Raw genomic sequence first — 20,326 nt, forward strand, 5'->3', positions numbered from 1 at the left:
GTTTAAACGATACGTAGAGGGAATTTAAAATAAGCGAGCTGTTCATGTTTCTCTTAAGCGTCCTGGATAGCGGCCTCTAGACACTCCTAGTGGAGTTAACACGGGACGGAGGGCGGGAAGATACCCGCGTTCACTTTTCAGGCTTGTGATTACTGGCTGGGAGAGGCGGGGAAACCTCTGGAACGCTCTGGACGCTGGCTTCCGAAGTGTTCTTCCGATGGGAGACTCGAGGGTCGGGCGGCTCTAGGATGATGTGGGAGTGGTGACACGCTAGGAACTGGGCTGGCTTGGAAGGCCTTTCGGAGACACTGCGCCCAGCACAAGGGAATCGGGGCCATAGTGCGTCCTCCGGAGGAGGTGTCGCCTGGGGTGTTTTTCCTACTCGGAGGAGCAGTCCCGCGGGTCTCTCCCAACTCCCGCGGCTGGGCCTTCCCAACTCCCGCGGCTGGGCCTCCCCACCTCCCTGGGTCAACGCTTCCCCTAGCTCCCTCCGCTATCTCCCCTTCCCCGCCCCGGGATCGGCGAGGCCGCTGCGCCGCAGACCCCCGCTAGCGGGGGTCAGATGCCCCGCGGCACCCAGCGCGCCGGGGGACTGGCCTCGGCCGCGCAGTGACCGCGGGTGTTGTCTACGCCGCGTGGACCTACGTCTCCACCCTGCGTCCGTCACGGGGGCCACACCTGCCGGGACCCAAGGCCCAGGCTCCAGCGCGCGGGCGCGCGGAAGGAGTGAAGGAAATCAGGCCGGTGGGGATGGAGAAGGGAAGGGTGATGGAGAAGGGAAGGGTGATGGAGAAGGGGAAGGTGAGGAAGGGGAAGGAGCCAGAGAAAGAGAAAATTCGGGAAAAAGGAAAGGAGGAGAAAGAGAAAAAGAAGGAGGTGGAGAAGGAGAAAATTAAGGGAAAAGAAAAGGGAAAGGAGGAGAAAAGTAACTGTAAAGAGGAAAAGAGGAAAGAGCGGGAGACCGAGAAAGAGAAGGAACAACTTAAGGGAAAAGAAGAGAAAGAGAAGGACAACAGCGCCTTGACGAAGCCCCCGCTGGAGCCGCCGGTAAGGGACGGGCGCCTCGACCCGCTCTCCAAGGCCGCGGGGGGCGGTCAGGCCCGAGCGCCGCCGGCTCTGTTACGTCCGAGGCCCCGACCTGCGCGGGAGGGAATCAGGCCTCCTTTGAGGGCATTTTAATCTGTGGGTGGAAGTGGGTGTGCCACGCTTCGCAAGACCCGTCGCTAGCCCCTTCTCCCTGTCACCTGCCTTACCCTCACTCCTAACCCGGCCCCTGCGTCCCACCCTCGGCCGGGGTAGCGGTGAGGGAGAAGAGGTCCCGGTTGGTGTGCACGGGGCGGAAGCGGCCCTTCTCGGGCGCCGTCTCCGTGCAGCGCTCGGCGGCGCGGGCGCACACCCCGCCTACAGTGCCGAAACCAGCCCCGAGCCGTCGCCGCGCTCGGGCTCTCTATCCGACTCCTTTCCGTAGTGCAGGGTTCCTGAATTCGTGCAGATGTGTGTGAGGGCTGGACCTTCTCCGTGGTTACTGCTTCCGTTGTTTCCCGGCTACCAGCGCCCAGAGGGACGGTCACAAAGTTGTAACTGAGAGGTCTCTGCACTGCAATCACAAAAAGAAATACCTATGGTACTATTTATATGAGGTACCTAGAGTGGTCAGAATCGTGGAGTAGAATTGGTGGTTGCCTGAGGCTGAGGGGAGAGAGAATGGTAATGACTACAGAGTTTCAGTTTTACAGGATGAAGAGTTAGGGAGATGGAGGGTGGTGATGGCTGCACAGCATCATGAATGTATTTAATACCACTGAATTGTATGCTTAATAATGGGTAAGATGGTAAATTTTATATTATGTGTATTTTACCACAGTGAAAAAATTGAGGGGGTGGAGGATAAAAAGAAAGAAAAAACAGGCATTGTTTGGATCAGCTTAATAAGCTTCTTGCTCCTGGAGTTCCTGAGCTCACAGGTGCTTTGTGGTTCTAAACAATTTGAATTTTTTTTTTTTTTTTAAGATTTTATTTATTTGACAGAGAGACAGCGAGAGAGGGAACACAAGCAGGGGCGGGGCGCGGAGAGGGAGAAACAGGCTCTCCGCCGAGCAGGAGCCCGATGTGGGGCTACATCCCAGGACTCGGATCATGACCCTTGGGATCATGACCTGAGCCAAAGGTAGAGGCTTAACGACTGAGCCTCCTAGGCGCCCCTAAACAATTTGAATTATTAACTGCGATTTGATCTCTGGTAAAACACAGATTATTATAGATCCATATATTGTTAAAAGAATGACTATTGACAGGGAACAGTGGTGTTCAAAATCACAAATTGTGTCAGAACTTTTGGCTTAACAGTAATCCTAGCTTTCCTGAAGAGATGATAAACATGAGAAAGCATGTAGTTTAGCATGTGTTTTGCTAAAAAATAAAGTAAAATGTAAGCATCAGTGACTGCAGAATTCCTAGACAGGGTAGAGTAAGGACAGGCATGTGGTTGGAAAGAGAGTAGGGAACTGTTTTTACTCACAATATTTCATAGGATCTCAGATACCATTATTTTAGCACCACTGAGAAAGAAAAAAAAAGTGCTGCCAATCAAAATAAGACATACCCAGACACTTGGGTGGCTCAGTCGGTTAAGCATCCCACTCTTGATTTCAGCTCAGGTCATGATCTCAGGGTCCTGAGATCAAGTCCCACCTGGAGCTCTGCACTCAGCCAGGAGTCTTCTTGGGATTCTCTCTCCCTCCCTCTGCCCCTTCCCCTAATCCCACAGCCTACGCTCTTTCTCAAAAAAAAAAAGACATGAATTGTAAAACTCTCATTTTGGAGATGTTAAAATGGGGGGAGGAGTGCATCTTGGAATTGATAAAATATGTTGGGGTAGCCTTAAGTGGGGCCATTGGTAGAGACAGTAAGGGGGACACAATCCACACCCTACAGCCATTTCTTGGGCCCAACTTTGTTTTAAAGCATGCAATTTAAATCATCCTACGAAGTATTCTCTATCAATGAAGTCCTTCTTCCTCACCACCACACTCCCAGAATGACACTATAACGTTTAGATGCAGATGGGAGGGAATGGGGATGAAGATAGAAAATAACTATGGAGGGGTGCCTGGGTGGCTCAGTCGTTAAGCATCTGCCTTCTGCTCAGGTCATGATCCCAGGGTCCTGGGATCGAGTCCCACATTGGGCTCCCTGCTCAGCGGGAACCCTGCTTCTCCCTCTCCCACTCCCCCCTGCTTGTGTTCCCTCTCTCGCTGTGTCTCTCTCTGTCAAATAAATAAATAAAATCTTAAAAAAAGAAAAAGAAAATAACTATGGAAATACCATTTGCTTTGAGCCATCAAGAACTCCAAAAACAAACATGTACTTTTTCTAATTCTGTTATTCAAAAGACAGTTTTCATAAATCATGCTCTCTATACAACCATATTAGAGCAGATCTTCAAACATCTTACTTTCACATAGATCTTATTTTCAAAAAAAGTGGGATAGTGAAAAAAATTAACTTTCTATTAGAAACCCAGTCTAAATCTAATGTCAATATTTAGTATTCAAGTGCAAATGTAAAAGATTATTATTTCTAAACCAATGTCATTGAAGATAATTACTGGTGTTTTTGTGCATGAGAAACTTCTTCAGTAGGCAGTTTGGGAAATAGAATTGAATTCCTATGGGTAATCTGGCTGTATTGTTGGTCATTTATTACTGTTCACTTTAAATTGTGCACCCTAAAAGCCACCTTTGAACTTTTCATACCAGCCTGCCCTTCTTGTCTCTCAATCACTTGTCATAAAAATTTCTAAGTCTGGTATGTTGGTGGAATGCTTCTTTCTAAAGTTTATGTCAAGTTCAACAGGTTTTAACATCAGGTTCTAAAATAAATGTTCATTTGTGATAGGAACCTGTTTAACAATTTCTATAACCTTAGCCTTTTCATTTAATCATGATACTTATATTAAAAAGTATTCACTTGCCCTAAAGTCTTTTAATCTAGTTAGTGATCCAATTAGGAAAAGAAAACAGATCAATAATATGAGACCTTAGGTGCTTACATGCTGAATGGCATAGTCAGTACATGAACCATAGAGGTCCCAAGATCCCAAACAACAAACTGAATTCTGAAGCAATCCCCAGTGGACATGAACTCAAGAAGCAAAGTGAAGTCTGAAAATTGATCCTGCAATCTGTGGCACCTCCTATAAATCCTGATATATATATATATGAAGTCTATATTTAATAGATTAATCACCATCATTCCAGTTGGGGGTTGGAGGGATGTGGTATGATTAATACCACATAACTAATGGCTGGTTATAAAATACAAACTGTTTGGTACAGTTTGTTCTAGATCTATTAAATTTTTTTTAAGTAAGCTCTATGCCCAACATGGGGCTTGAACTCATGACCCCAAGACCAAGAGTCCCATGCTCTACCAACTGAGCCAGCCAGGTGCTCCTAGACATATTAAATGTTCTGTGAAGTTTTGTTCTGGTTTACAATTTCGCAATTATTATTGGGTCCTATCACAGGCAGGCACACTGCCAGGACCCAGGAAAACAAGGCCCTGGTTGCATAGGTTTATTGATTTGTCTTTTGTTTTCACAGGAGAAAAATAAGCAGATCCTTGTGTTGGGCCTGGATGGAGCAGGAAAGACCAGTGTTCTGCACTCTCTAGCTTTAAACAGAGTCCAGCACAGCGTGGCACCCACCCAAGGTTTCAATGCAGTGTGCATCAACACTGAAGATAGCCAGATGGAGTTTCTGGAGAGTAAGCCCTCTTTCTCATTAGTAACAGGATAGGCTTATCTTGTTATACCTTAAGCCAAGACATACTGTTAGCAACATTACACCCTTATGAAAAGTGACACTGGGTCAGGTTTTCCTACGCTTTTAGAATGCATATATAGTTTAATAGTGCACTGTGGAGGAAATCACTTCCTATTCTTATTTCCTCCTTTTTTCAGGGCTGGCATACGAAGGAGCTGCAAGGAAGGCTATAGCACCCCCTCCTATAATAGCCTCTCTTGTCCCTTACTACCCCCAATAAACATTCAATCTAAGTAAATACAACATACTTCCTTCTCTGCAAATGCAACTATAAACAAGCCCCAAACCTCTTTTTATAACCAGAGGGCAGCCCAGAAGTCTCTACGCTAAAGTAATTCTGGAGTCACCCCCCTCTAAATATTGCTATTCCCCAAAGTTGCATTAGATTCTGTTCTTTACATTCTCTCCTTGGATGATTTCCTCCATCCTATTGGCCTTAAATACCATCTCTATGCTAATGACTCCCAAATTTATCTATCCAGCCCAAGCATACCCAAATGTCACCTGACATCTTTACCTGGATATCTAATTTGGACTCTCAAACCTAAAATGGTCAAAACAAAGTGCTTGATTTATCTCCATATCTGTTCCTTTCCCTATAATCTACTGCTCAGTAAATGGTTCTTCACCTATCGTGTTACTCAAGCCAGAAAACTAGGAGTCACCCTTAATGTCTCCTTTTGCACCCCCAACTCCAGTCCACAAATAAAACACTATGAATTTTTCTACCCCTAAACAAAGCTTGAATTCATCAGCTATATCCTTTCCTACTGCACCTATTTCAGTTGGAACCTACACCATCTCTCCCTTAGATTACTGTAATCAACTTTTTATTTTTGCTTTCATCCAGTTACAAAAAGAACATATGGGCAGAGAAATTGGTCAACGTGTAGGCAAATCTTTCAGCTAACAACATAATCAGGAATAGAGGTTTTAATTTGTTCAGAAGCTATAGAAGAAATAATAATTTTAACCAAATAGATAGCTAAGAAAATAGTCTCAAAATATGAAAAGTGAAAAGAAAGGAAGGAAGGAACAAAGGAATGAAAAGAAAGGGAGAATCCAACTAGGGAAAAAAATAGACATATTTACCATTGGAGTCAGGGATTTCAACATATTGTCAATTATTAATAGAATCAAAGAGGAAAAAAATCAGCAAAGATACAAAGAATTTGAACACAATCAACAAGTTTCATCCAATGGACAATATAAGATTGTTCAATTAGACAATTTTAGCTACGTCCCAAAGCTAAAATACATGTTCTTCTCAAAGACTCATGGAATATTTACCAAAATTGACCACCTGGTGGACCATACAGCAAGTGTTAACAAATTTTTCAGAGCTTTGCGCAGTGGCAGTATCGTAGCCAATGAGGTTTATCCGAGGCGCGATTATTGCTAATTGAAACAAATTTTTCAGAGAAGGGGCATCATACAAACCATGTTCTTTGAATACATTGCAATTAAGTTAGAAGTTAATAACAAAAAGATAAAAATCCCTATATAGGTGAAATGTCATGATGTCACAAAAAAAGTTGAGGAACAACCCAAATGTTCATTCATGCTTAAACTAAATATATTAAAACCATATGAATTACTTAGAAGATTACACAACATTCTTTTAAAAAGTGAATTACACAAAATACTTTAGGGAATTAGTCTAGCTCTGTAAAAGGAAAACAAAGGACAGACAAATCTTGAGACACTTTCCCAGTAGTATTTTAAATGTTTTTGTTAAATTCCTAAAACAAAGGTCTTCAAACTTTTTCTGTAAAGGGCTAGGTAGTAAATAATTTAGGCTTTGGGGGCCGCATGGTCTCTATGCAGCTACTAAACTCTGTTGTAGTTTGGAAGCAGCCATAGACAATATGTGAATAAGTCCACGTCTATGTTCTTATAAACCGTTATTTGTAGACACTGAAATACAGATGTGATATAATGTTCCAGTGTCATGAAATGTTATTCTTTCTCTTTTTTTTCCCCCAACACTTAAAAATGTAAAATCCATTCTTTGTTCCTGGGCTGTACAAAAATAGGCAGTGGGCCAGATTTAGACTTGGGCCATAGTTTGCCAGCCTCGTTCTAGGAGAAAAATAAAAATTAAATTCATTGTGTATATATTATTATCATTACCAGTAAGTTTCTTCTGGGGAGAATCAGCAGAATGAAATAATCCAAAGGCGTTTTTTTCTGAGCCAAGTATTCTTAAATGCCCACAGGATCCTATTAAATCTTAGTGCAATGTTAAGAGGAGAAATTAGTTCTGGGATTTTGACAAAGGAAAAAGATGGTGCAAGTGAGGCTGGCCAGTGAATTCAGTCTATTTAAAGCTTATTTTGGAGAAAGGTGTGTTTTAACCTATCACCCTGAATTATTTTAGTAACATATTCCCATTTTCTGAGCTTAAGTGATAGGCAGCGGCCCCCATGGCCGCTATGAATTACAGATCGGGGGTATCCACTGTATCCACTGTAGTGGATCTAGTGTCTTTATGCTGAGTCTTTGTGTCCCAGAATGACTGAACCACTTATGGAGGGTAAATATTCCCACCAGCCATTTCCCTAGGAACATGTCTCTGGCCATTCTCAGAATTGGATACAGTCTTACACAGTGGCATTTTATCAGAACACCCGTCCAGTGTTTGGAAATTATCTAAAAGTGCCTTTCCTGCCTCCTCAGTGGATGCTTCTGCAATGTTTTTTGGTGTCTTCTTTCTCTACTCTTCTCTGTAGTTGGTGGCAGTGAACCTTTCCGTTCCTATTGGGAAATGTACCTATCCAGAGGATTGCTGCTGATCTTTGTGGTGGATTCAGCTGATCACAACAGATTACCTGAAGCCAAGAAACACCTTCATCAATTAATCGGAACAAACCCAATCCTTCCTCTGGTTGTGTTTGCAAACAAACAGGTAAAAATTTGGGCATATGTAAATTTTACTCAATAGTTTTATTATTACTAAAAGAAATAGAAATGTCTACTTTTAATAGCTAGATATTTAAAAATATGCTGTATATTCAGTTTATTTTATACTTATAAGATCTCCTAGATTATAAACCCCTTGAGAATAAAGACCATCATTCATCTTTGTGTCCCTTATACTGAACAAGCATAGTAGAAATTCAACAAATATGCATTGAATTTAATTCAATAAACATTTACTGATGGTTGAATTGATTTCAACAAAATATTTGAGTGTCTACCATACATAAAGAAATAGTTTGCTTTAGATCAATTAGCCTGACCTGAATTTATTTCACATACATAAAAAATATTAAACAACCATGGAGAAATTGGAACCCTGTACAGTGTCGTTGGGAATGTAAAATGGTGCAGCCACTTTAGAAAACAGCATGGCAGTTCCTTAAAAAATTAAAAATGGAACTCACATATAATCCAGGAATTCCACATCTGGGTATATACTCAAAAGAATTGAAAGCAGGAACTCAAACAGATACTCATACATCCATGTTCACAGAAGAATTATTCACAATAGTCAAAAGGTAGAAGTAACCCAAGTGTCCCTCCATGGATGAATGGATAAACAAAATGTGATATATACATACAATGGAGTATCATTCAGCCTTAAAAAAGGAAATTCTGACACATGCTGTGATATGGATAAACCTTAAGGACATTATGCTAAGAGAAATAAGCCAGCAACGAAACAACTAATATTGTATAATTCCACGTTCATGAGGTACCTAGAATAGTCAAATTCATAGAGACAGAAAGTAGATTAGAGGTTACCAGGGAATGGGAGGAGAGGAGAAGGAGGAGTCATTGTTTAATGGGTACAGAGTTTATATTGGTGATGGTTGCCTTGGGTTGGGGGAAGGAGAAATGGGAGTTATTGCTTTGTGGGTACAGAGTTTCAGTTTTGCAAGATGAAAAGACTTCTGGAGGTGAATGGTTGCACAACAGTGTGAATGTACTGAACTGTACACTCATACATGGTTAAGATGGTAAATTTTGTTATGTGTATTTTACCACAATAAAAAAAAAGTTAAAAAAAATTAAACATCTATAGTATTGTAATACTAAAGCCCCTCCTTCAATTGCTAAGATTGCCAATCATTAAGGAACTTGATTCTTCCACTACTTCTAAGGGTGAATGCTTATGGCAGTAAACTAAGTAGTTAACAAATGATGACCTAAAGAAGGAGCCTATGTTACAGTTCAGCATGGACGCTAGTCCTGCAGATTATATTGAAAAGAAAGGCTGGAGCTTTTGTTTTGTTTTGTTTTGAACTGCAGCATCTTAAATACCACAAATTACAAAGACCATGGTACATGTAAGTGAGCTGTATGGTATTCCATTGGATGAATATACCACAATTATACCATTTTCATGCTGGGTGTTTGGGTTATTTCCAATTGTTTATTGTTCTAAACTGCCGCAGTGAATCTTCATGTATGTGTCTCCTTGTAGATGTGTATCAACATTTCTCTAGTGCATACACCTAAGAGAGGAATTGCTGGGTTTCTGGATTTGTACATATTCAGTTTTACTAGATCTTACCAAGTTGCTTTCCAAAGATATTGCACCAATTTATTCTTCCACCAGCAGAATATGATAGATTTTTGCAACTTCACATCCATCTCAATACTTGGTATTGTCAAACTTTTTCATTTTTGCCAATCTGATGGGGCTGAAATTTTATCCTGTATTTTAATTTGCATTTCCTTAATTACTAGTGAGCTTGAACATCTTTTCAGATGTGCATTGGTTATTAGTTTCAAATTCGTTTCATTCTTTGAAACTAATTTCCACATCTGTGAGTTGTCTTTTATTTATTTATTTTTATAAAGAGGGAGAGCAAGTGAGAGAGAGGGGAGGGGCAGAGGGAGAGGGAGAGAAAGAATCTCAAGCAGGCTCCCTGCCCAGTGCAGAGTCCGACATGGGGCTCGATCCCACAACCCCAAATCGTGACCCGAGTGGCAGTCAAGAGCCGGTTGCTCAACTGACTGAGCCACCCAGGCACCCCTGTGAATTGTCTTTTAATATCTCTTCCCAAATTTCTATTAGGGTATTTATCTTTTCTTATTTGAGTTGTAGAAATCTTTCATATCTTTGGGAAAAATAATCCTGTGTTACTTATATGCATTACATATATCTTCTTCAGCAGCCTGTTGACAATTATTTTACTTTGCTTATGGTTCTCTTCTTTATATATAGCTTTCCATTTATTTTTTTAAACCACCACATTTTGAAAAAATTATTTTCATTCCAATGTGGTTAACATACAGCAATATATTACTTTCAGGTGTATAATAATAGTGATTCAGTAGTTCCACATATTACTCAGTGCTCATCAAGAAAGTATACTCTTAACCCTCTTCACCTATTTCACCCACCCCCCACTCACCTCCCCTCTGGTAACTGTTTGTTCTCTATAGTTAAGAGTATGTTTTTTGGTATACCTCTTTTTATTTCCTTTGTTTCTTTTGTATCTTAAATTTCACATGGAGTGAAATCATATGGTATTTGTCTTTCTCTTACTGGCTTATTTCACTTAGCATTATACTCTCTAGATCCATCCATGTTGTTGCAAATGGCAAGATTTCATACTTTTTTATGGCTGAGTAATATTCCTCTGTGTGTGTGTGTGTGTGTGTGTGTGTGTGTGTGTGTGTGTATACCACATCTTCTTTAGCCATCTATTGATGGATACTTGGGTTGCTTCCATAGTTTGACAGTTGTAAATAATGCTTCAATAAACCCAGGGGTGCATATATCCCTTTGAATTAGTGTTTCCTTATTCTTTGGGAAAATACCCAATAGTGTGATTACTAGATTATAGGGTAGTTCTATTTTTTTTTTTTTTTTTTAAGTAAACTCTACACCCAGTGTGGGGCACGAACTCATGACTTTGATCAAGGGTCACATGCTCTACTGACTGAGTCAGCCAGACGTCCCAGGGTAGTTCTATTTTTAATCTTTGGAGGAACTATTTTCCACAATGGCTGCACCAGTTTACATTCCTACCAACAGTGCACGAGGGTTCCTTTTTCTCCACATTCTCACCAACACTTGTTATTTCTTGTGGTTTTGATTTTAGCCATTCTGAAAGGTGTGAGGTGATAACTCATTGTGGTTTTGATTTGCATTTCCCTGATGATGAGTGATTTGAGCATCTTTTCATGTGTCTGTTGGCCATTTGTATGTTGTCTTTAGAAAATGTCTGTTCATGTCTTCTGTCTGTTTTTTAATTGGATTATTTGGTTTTTTTGTGTGTTTTGAGTTGTGTAAGTTCTTTATATATTTTGGATACTAATTCTTTATTGGATATGTCATTTGTGAATATCTTCTCCCATTCAGGAGCTTGTCTTTTAATTTTGTTGGTTGTTTTTTGTTTTGTTTTGTTTTTGTTGTGGAGAAGCTTTTTATTTTCATATACTTCCAATAGTTTATTTTTGCTTTTGTTTCCCTTGCCTCAGCAGACATATCTAGAAAGATGTTGCTATGACCAATTTCAGAGAAATTACTGCCTGTGTCTCTTCTAGGATTTTTATGGTTTCAGGTCTCACATTTAAGTCCTTAATCCATTTTTAGTTTGTTTTCGTTATTGTGTAAGAAAATGATCCAGTTTCATTCTTTTGCATGTTGCTGTCCTGTTTTCCCAACACCACTTGTTTTTCCCATTACATATCCTTGCCTCCTTTGTCCTAGCTTAATTGACCATATAATTGTGAGTTTATTTCTGAGCTTTGTACTCTGTTCTGTTGATCTGTGTGTCTGTTTTTGTGCCAGTACCATACTGTTTTGATTACTACAGCTTTGTAATATAACTTGAAGTCTAGAATTGTGCTACCTCCAGTTTTGTTTTTCTTTTTCAAGATTGCTTTGGCTTTGGGGGGTCTTTTTTGGTTTTATACAAATTTTAGGATTGTTTGTTCTAGTTCTGTGAAAAATGCTGTTGGTATTTTGATAGCTATTGCATTAAATCTGTATATTGCTATGGGTTATATAGACATTTTAACAATCTTTGTTCTTTCAATCCATGAGCATGGGATGTCTTTCCATTTCCTTGTGTTGTCTTCAATTTCTTTCAACAGAGTTTCATAGTTTTCAGAATACATGTCTTTGGCTCCTTGGTTAGGTTTATTCCTAGGTATTTTATTATTTTTGGTGCCATTATAAATGAGATTTTTTTCTTAATTTCTCTTTCTGCTGCTTCATTATTAGCATATAAAAATGCAACAGATTTCTGTACATTGATTTTGTATCTTGCAACTTTACTGAATTCATTTATCAGTTCTAGTAGTTTTTTGGTGGAGTCTTTAGCGTTTTCTATATATTGTGCCATGTCATCTGCAAATAGTGAAAATTTGACTTCTTCCTTACTAACCCAAATTACTTGCTAAATTTCTTGGCTGATTGCTGTGGCTAGGACTTCCAGTACTATGTTGAATAATAGTGGTGAGAGTGGACATCCTTGTCTTGTTCCTTACCTTAGGGGAAAACTTTCGGTTTTTCCTCATTAAGTATGATGTTAGCTGGGGGTTTTTCATATAAGGTCTTTATTGTGTTGAGGTATGTTCTCTCTAAACCTACTTTGTGGAGGGTTTTTTATCATGAGTGGATTAATTACATTGTCAAATGCTTTTTCTGCAACTATTGAAATGATCATATGGTTTTTATCCTTTCTTTTATTGATGTGATGTATCATGTTGCTTGATTTGCAAATATTGAACCACTCTAGCATCCCAGGAATAAATCCCACTTGATCGTGGTGAATATATTTTTTAATGTATTGTTGGATTTTGTTTGCTAATATTTTGTTAAGGATTTTTGCATCTATGTTCATCAGAGATATTGGCTTGTAGTTCTCTTTTTTGTGGTGTCTTTCTCTGGTTTTGGTATCAGTATAATGCTGGCCTCATAGAATGAATTTGGAAGTTTTCCTGTTTTCTGAAATATTTTGAGAAGAATAGGTATTAACTCTTCTTTAAATGTTTGGTAGAATTCACCTATGAAGCCATATGGTCCTGGACTTTTGTTTGTTGGAAGTTTTTGATTACTGATTCGATTTCATTGCTGGTAATTGGCCTGTTCAGATTTTTATTTCTTCCTGATTCAGTTTTGGGAGGTTATATGTTTCTAGGAATTTATCCATTTCTTGTAGGTTGTCCAATTTGTTGGCATATAATTTTTCATGACATTCTTTTACAATCATTAGTATTTGTGTGGTGTCAGCTGTTATTTCTCCTCTTGTTTTTTATTTTGTTTGAGTCCTCTCTCTCCCTCTCTCTTTATGAGTCTGGCTAAAGGTTTATCAATTTTGTTGATCTTTTCACAGAACCAGCTTCTGGTTTCATTGATCTGTTCTATTGTTTTTTTGTTTTGTTTTGTTTTTGTTTGTTTTTTTAGTGTCCATGTCATTTATTTCTGCTCCAGTCTTTATTATTTCCTTCCTTCTGCTAGTTTGCGGTTTTGTTCTTTTTATAGCTCCTTTATGTGTACAGGTAGTTTGTTTACCTGAGATTTTTCTTGCTTCTTGAGGTGGGCCTGTATTGCTATAAACTTCCCTTCCCAAAGATTTTGGACCGTTGTGTTTTCATTTTCATTTTTCTCCATGTAATTTTTTATTTCTTGGTTGACCCACTCATTTTTAGTAGCATGTTATTTAGCCTCCATCTATTTGTGCTCTTTCCAGATTTTTTTTTCTTGTGGTTGATATCTAGTTTCATAGCATTGTGATCAGAAAAGATGCATGGTGGGCAAGTGAGAGTGAGAAACAGAGAGAGAGAGAGAGAGAGAGCGTGCATGAGTGGAGGGAGGGGCGGAGGGAGAAACAAACTCCCCGCTAGCGGGAACCCAAGGTGGGACTCCATTCTGGGACTCTGGGATCATGACCTGAGCCGAAGGCCGATGCCCCTTCATCTTCTTCTTCTTCTTCTTTTTTAAAGTAGACTCTACATCCAACGTGGGGCTCCAACTCATGAACCTGTGATCAAGAGTTCCATGCTCTAATGACTGAGCCAGCCAGGCACCCCATCCCTAATGGGCTTTTATCATTACAAGGAACCCCTCTTTTTATCCAACATTCTCCTTGTATTTTCTTCCTCTCCAGTTCTATCAGTGAATTTATTACCTTGAGACATTGTACACAGGTTACTGGATCCATTAACACAGTTCAAAAGTTAGTACAGGCTCTATGGGGCGCCTGGGTGGCTCAGTTGTTAAGAGTCTGCCTTCAGCTCAGGTCATAATCCCAGGGTCCTGGGATCGAGCCCCACATCGGCCTCTCTGCTCAAGCGGGAAGCCTGCTTCTCCCTCTCCCACTCTCCTTGCTTGTGTTCCCTCTCTCTCTGTGTCTCTCTCTGTCAAATAAATAAATAAAATCTTTTTTAAAAAAAGTTACTACAGGCTCTAAAAATAAATGAATTCTGATCTCAGACAGGCAATATATTGGGATGACCAACATCTAGAAATGTAATCAACTGCAGCCATATACCACCAGAAACATTTTTCTGGATATGTCTCCTGAGGCAAGGGAAATAAAAGCAAAAATAAACTTTTGGGACTACATAAAAATACAAAGCTTCTGCACATCAAAGGAATCCATCAACAAAACAAAAAGGCAAGGGGCGCCTCTGTGGTTCAGTTGGCTTAAGATCCTCAGGATCCTGTGGAATGGAGCCCCTAATTGGCTTCCTGCTCAGTGGGGAGCCTACTTCTCCCTCTTCCCTGCTGCTCCCCCGATCATGCTCTCTCTTGCTATCTCTCTCTCTCTCCCCCAAATAAATAAATAAAATCTTTTTTAAAAAAAGGCAAATACTGATTGGGAAAAGATATTTGCAAACGATATATCTGATAAGGATTTAATATCCAAAATATGTAGAGAACTTACACAACTCAACATTCAAAAAACAAATAATCCAATTTAAAAATAGGTAGAAGATATGATGAACAGACATTTCTCCAAAGAAGACATACAGATGTCCAACAGACACATGAGAAAGATGCTCAACACCATTAATCATCAGCAAAATGCAAGTTGAAACCACAATGAGCTATCACTTCACACCTGTCAGAATGGCTAGAATCAAAAAGACAAGAAATAACAAGTGTTGGTAAGGATGTGAAAAAAGGACCCTTGTGCATTGCTGACAGGAAAGTAAATTGGTACAGGCACTGTGGAAAACATTATGGTGGGTCCTCACAAAATTAAAAACAGAAATACCATATGATCCAATAATTCTATTACTGAGTATTTACCCAAAAAACAAAAAAAGCAAAAAACACACCAATTCGAAAAGGTATATGCATCCATGTGTTTATTGCAGCATTATTTACAGTAGCCACGATAAGGAAGCAACCCAAGTGTCCATAAACAGGTAAATGGATAAAGAAGATGTAGTATATATACATATATTGGAATATTACTCACCATAAAAAAGAATGAGATCTTGCCATTTGTGAGAACAGGGGTGGACCTAGAGGGTATTATGCTAAGTGAAATGAGACAAATACCATACGATTTCACTTACATCTGGAATCTAGACAACAAAAGAACAAACAAATAAAAAGGAGAAATAGACCCATAAATACAGAGAACAAACTGATGGTTGCCAGAGGGGAGAGTGGTAGAGGGATGGGCAAAAAGGAGTGAAAGGGAATGGGAGATACAGGCTTCCAGTTATGGAATGAATAGGTCACAGGGATGAAAGGTACAGTGTATAGTGGTATATGCTGAATATAATCAATGGTATCATAATAGCATTGTATGGTGAGAGATGGTAGCTACACTTATGGTGAGCATAGAGTAACATACAGAGTTGTCAAATTACTATGTTGTACACCGAAAACTAATGTAATATTGTATGTCAACTGTACTTCAATAAAAAAAAAATTGATCCTATTGAGTATGATTTTGGATAAATAAAAAAGAAATGGAAAAACAAAAATAGAAGCAGATTGACCAAAGTGTTTGTAAAACTGATTAAGGTATAGAATGGCTTAATTTCATTCCGAAAATTCTTTCTTGATGATAGCTCGTAACTGCTGGTATAATTCTGCTGCCCTTTATTTTTCTCTCATTTTTTTGGTAAGTAATCTCTATACCCAATATGGGGCTCAAACTCACAACCCCAAGATCAGGAGTTCTACCAACTAAGCCAGCCAGATGCCCCATTGCTGATGTAATTCTGATTAAAAAAGACAACCACTGGGGTCATAATAATGGGGTCACAATATCCTTCACATTAAAACAGAGGTTTTAATCATTGAGAGCAATAAATGAGAATAATAAATGTATCTATCCAAAAGGATTGCAAAATAACCAGCTTTTTCCTATCCTTTTTCTATTCTGGATGAAGGATCTTGAAGCAGCCTATCGTATTACAGATATCCATGAAGCTTTGGCATTGTCTGAGGTGGGAAATGACAGGAAGATGTTCTTGTTTGGAACCCAAGTGACTGAGAACGGCTCAGAAATACCCTCCGTCATGCAAGATGCCAAAGACTTGATTGCACACCTGGCTGCAGATGTGCAGGGACCATGCCCAGGCCCACTGTGCAGCTCTCAATCTAAATCTCCCTAGGGAGTGTTGAGTGACAGGTTTGAAGCCAAAGGTTTCCACTGTCCAATAAAAAATAAGCCATTTCCTATTTTCTTAGTGCATGACATATATAGAAAGATAATGTTAATTGATTAAGAGCCTCTCTATGTTTAGATTTTAAACTTTAAAAATATTGGTAAAATAATATATTCGGGGGGTATTTGGATTATCATCAACAAAATTAAAGTGAACATTAGTAAGCATTCAAACCATTTGCAGTTTTTTGATGACATGAGATTTATATTAAAATATTTTAATAAACTACCTCTTTTCAAGTAAAAATCGAGGTGTCTTTCCTTAAGTAGATTCACTTAACACTGTAAGGAAAGAAATATCAGGATAAGGCAATGAGAAAAGTGAGCACTATCAGACATACATAGAAATATAAATTAACAGCATTTAGAAAGATTTAGAAAAGCCTTCTCTTTCAGGAGCCTTATATACTAGAATAGGAACACTGAGGATTTGATTTTTAAATACTTGACATTTCACTTTTATACATAGATAAGCTTTCTTCACCAGAAATATTTTATGATAACTCTGTTTACCTACAAACATGATAAAAATCCAACTTTTAACCTTAGTGTCTTGTCTTGTTAAAAAACAAAAGGACTTCAATTTCTAGTCAGTATGTAAGAGGCTCAGAAGCTGTCACTCCATTCTAACAAGTGAAAAGCTAAACAGACTGAAAAATCAACCACTCTTCTAGGACCCATAAGAGCGGTGAGGACACAAGGCAAACTGCTGCCCCCCAAGATTGAAGAAACCAATAAAAGAATACAAAGAATGATAATTTACTGGCAAAGAGCTTCATGGGTGGAAACCAACTGTGGGAACCAGTGCCAGGGTAGGAAAACCAGAACTGTAATTGACGAATTGCTGGAGGTCCAGATGGATGACTATGAGTTAAAACTCCAGGGGATCCAGGCATAGTGGGGTCTTTAAAATTTTGTGAGACTTATCTCCAGGAGCTTGATGAGATTCCCACAGTAAATACCGGAGAAAAACCCCCTGGTGCTTCCAGAAGAGGGAGAAGGGAACCATTTTGAAATATACCAAAGCATTCTGTCTTTATTAACAAAGCCTGCCTTTAGGGGAAACTAGTTAACCAGAACCTACCCAACTTGCTGGGGTATTATCAAACCCTAACCTGGGGAAGAGAAATACCCAACTCCAGCCCATTCTAGCCATTTTGTCCCACATCAGCAAAGAAGAAAACAAAGGCACACATGTGAAATTCACAATCCAGAGGCAAAGGCTCAGTAAAAGACTAAGACCAATCATAGGACTATAGAACACTTCTCCCTCCCACATCTCATCACCACATTACTAAAGGTCTGTTTATAGCAGTTTCTTAATTAGTACATCATGCTTGGCTATCAAGGAAAAATTATAAGACATGCCATAAGCCACTGGGAGGCTCAGTTGGTTGATTGATTGACTCTTGATCTCAACTCAGGTCTTGATCTCAGGGTTGTGAGTTCAAGCCCTGTGTTGGGCTCTGTGCTGGGGGTGGAGCCTACTTAATAAAAAACAAAACAAAACAAAAAAACAACCATACAGAAGAGACATCAGAACCATATGCAGCATTGGAACCAGTATGGCAGAGATGTTAGGATTGTCAGAACAGGAATTTAAAACAACTTGATGATTAATATGATTAACGTGCTAAGAGTTCTAATGGATAAAGTAGACAGCATACAAAATCAGATGGGTAATGTAAGCAGAGATGAAATTTTAAGAAAGAACCAACAAGAAATCCGAAAGATTAAAAAAAATTTTGTAACAGAAATGAAGAATGCCTTTGATGAGCTTATTAGTAGACCAGACACAGCTGAGGAAAAAAAATCTCTTGAGTTTGAGAATATCTCAATAGAAACCTCCAAAACTGAAAAGCAAGAACAGACTGGGAAACAAACAAACAAACAACGACAACAACAACAAAAAAACCAGAACAGAATATCCAGGGACTGTAGGACCACTACAAAAGATATAAAATGCATGTAATGGGAATACCAGAAGGAGAAAAAAGAAAAAAAGAAATAGAAGAAATATTTGAAACAATAATGACTGTGCAGAATGCCCCAAATTAATGTTAGACTTCAAACCACAGATCCAAGAGGGTTAGAGAACACCAGTCAGGATAAATGCCCCAAAAAACTACATGTAGACATATCATTTTTAAGCTGCAGAAAATTAAAGATAAGAAAAAAAAATCATGAAAGAAGTCAGAGGAAAAAACACCTTACCTATAGAGGAACAAAGATAAGAATTACATTCGGCTTCTCCTCAGAAACCATGCAAGTAAGAAGAGAGTAAGTGAAACATTGAAAGGTTTGGAAGGGAAAACCCACTAACCTAGAATTCTGTACTCTGAGAAGTTATCCTTCAAAAATAAAGGAGAAAGACTTTTTTCTTTTTTTCTTTTTTTTAAAAGATTTTATTTATTTATTTGACCGAGAGAGACACAGCGAGAGAGGGAACACAAGCAGGGGGAGTGGGAGAGGGAGAAGCAGGCTTCCCGCTGAGCAGGGAGCCCGATGTGGGGCTCGATCCTAGGACCCTGGGATCATGACCTGAGCCGAAGGCAGACGCTCAATGACTGAGCCACCCAGGCGCCCCAAGGAAAAAGACTTTCTCAAATGAACAAAAATTGAGGGAATTTGTTGCCAATAGACCTGCCTTGCGAGAAATGTTAAAAGAAGTTCTTCAGAGAGAAGGAAAATTATACAGGTCAGAAATTCAGATCTTAAAGGAAGAATACTGGAAAAGAAATAAGTGAAGGTAAAATTAAAACTTGTATTTTTTTATTCCTTTTTTTTTAAAGATTTTATTTATTTATTTATTTGAGAGAGAGAGTGAGCATGGGGAGGAGCAGAGGGAGAAGCAGACTCCCCGCTGAGCAGGGAGCCTGGATCCGGGATCCCAGGACCTCTGGATCACGACCGGAGTGGAAGGCAGATGCTAAACTGACTGAGCCACCCAGGCACCCCATGAAAAGAGGATTTGTTCTGCAAATCCTTCCTTTTAAAATTTGGGATTTGTGGCACCAAAAAAAAAAAAAGTTTGGTGAAGATAATTAGCCCCTTTGAATGTTAGCACATAACCTCCACTGTCAAGTATTGGGTTGAAATGGAACATACTTGAACTTAGGCATACATGTGCAAAATGTTAGTTGCCCTCTGAGAGATGAGATGTTAGAGTGATACTTTAAGTTCACTGGCTTTCTCACCTTCAGACCTGCAGAATAATGTTGAACAGTATCATATCACAACAGCCACTTGGGTTTCTAATGTTAGTCAGACCTTCCTTTATCTGTCCTATGGAAGTTGGATCACACAATGATTCAGGATTGTCAGAAACCCTGGATTTCAGCCTCTGCCCTAAGGATTGCCAAGTACTGGTCTTTGGACAAATCCTTTAATCATACTGTGTCTTACTTGGTCTTCACTCTGGAAAAGGATTAAATCAAATACAGACTACTTCCAGCCCTAAACTCTGATTCTATCTCTTCCTTATGTTTTCTAAGGTAGTTGAGGGTATATATAAGTTCCTGGACACCTATTTCAAAGATGATGCCAAAAGCTTTTGGGATAGGGAATGATAACGCGGTTCAGTCTTGTTTTTCTCACATTCTGATTTTAGCTTCTGCATTTTGGTAGTAAGTGTTGTGGCTGGAGTTTTTCCCTCAGTGAAGAACTATTGAGTGCCAACATGGTGGTGGCTGCTTGATGCTGAGGATGATTAAAGCAGGGACTTGCGATGCTCTCAGGCTAGCAAGGGAGGTACATGACACAGGGGTTTCTGATGAAACGGCACTCAGCCAAGACATGTTGTCAGAGAGTCTGCCTGGCTGCCACTCTTCCCAACAGGCCTCATAGGTGGCACTCATTACCTTAGAATAAGGACCATTGCCAACCTTCCAGGCTCAGAAA

The 20,326-nt window shown here is 39.5% G+C and overlaps 1 protein-coding gene and 1 non-coding gene across 6 annotated transcripts; both read left to right on the forward strand.

Moving 5' to 3' along the window:
• The first annotated feature begins 218 nt into the window (after nucleotides 1–218).
• Nucleotides 219–16,594, forward strand: ARL9 (ARF like GTPase 9). Of its 5 annotated transcripts, none has more exons than XR_013446357.1 (5): nucleotides 219–1,047; nucleotides 4,605–4,767; nucleotides 7,559–7,734; nucleotides 14,724–14,903; nucleotides 16,149–16,261. XR_013446357.1 is itself a non-coding variant. In XM_036120758.2 (5 exons), exons 2-5 carry the CDS (start codon nucleotides 1,622–1,624, stop codon nucleotides 16,371–16,373), a joined length of 567 nt encoding a protein of 188 aa, XP_035976651.1. In that variant the 5' UTR covers nucleotides 1,031–1,047; nucleotides 1,469–1,621; the 3' UTR covers nucleotides 16,374–16,594. The 5 variants fall into 5 exon arrangements, 4 of the variants coding, with proteins under 4 accessions (XP_035976649.1, XP_035976651.1, XP_035976652.1 ...); XM_036120758.2 differs by lacking the exon at nucleotides 14,724–14,903 and adding an exon at nucleotides 1,469–1,624 and having other exon boundaries at nucleotides 1,031–1,047; nucleotides 16,149–16,594; XM_036120759.2 differs by lacking the exon at nucleotides 14,724–14,903 and adding an exon at nucleotides 1,469–1,588 and having other exon boundaries at nucleotides 1,032–1,047; nucleotides 16,149–16,594.
• On the forward strand, nucleotides 6,168–6,305 carry LOC118553680 (U4 spliceosomal RNA). Its single transcript, XR_004926151.1, has one exon. It is a non-coding gene; the product is annotated as a U4 spliceosomal RNA (small nuclear RNA).
• Nucleotides 16,595–20,326: the final 3,732 nt, after the last annotated feature.

The sequence above is a fragment of the Halichoerus grypus genome, chromosome 3 (genome assembly GCF_964656455.1).
Source record: "Halichoerus grypus chromosome 3, mHalGry1.hap1.1, whole genome shotgun sequence".
In the NCBI taxonomy this organism is placed as follows: Eukaryota; Metazoa; Chordata; class Mammalia; order Carnivora; family Phocidae; genus Halichoerus; species Halichoerus grypus.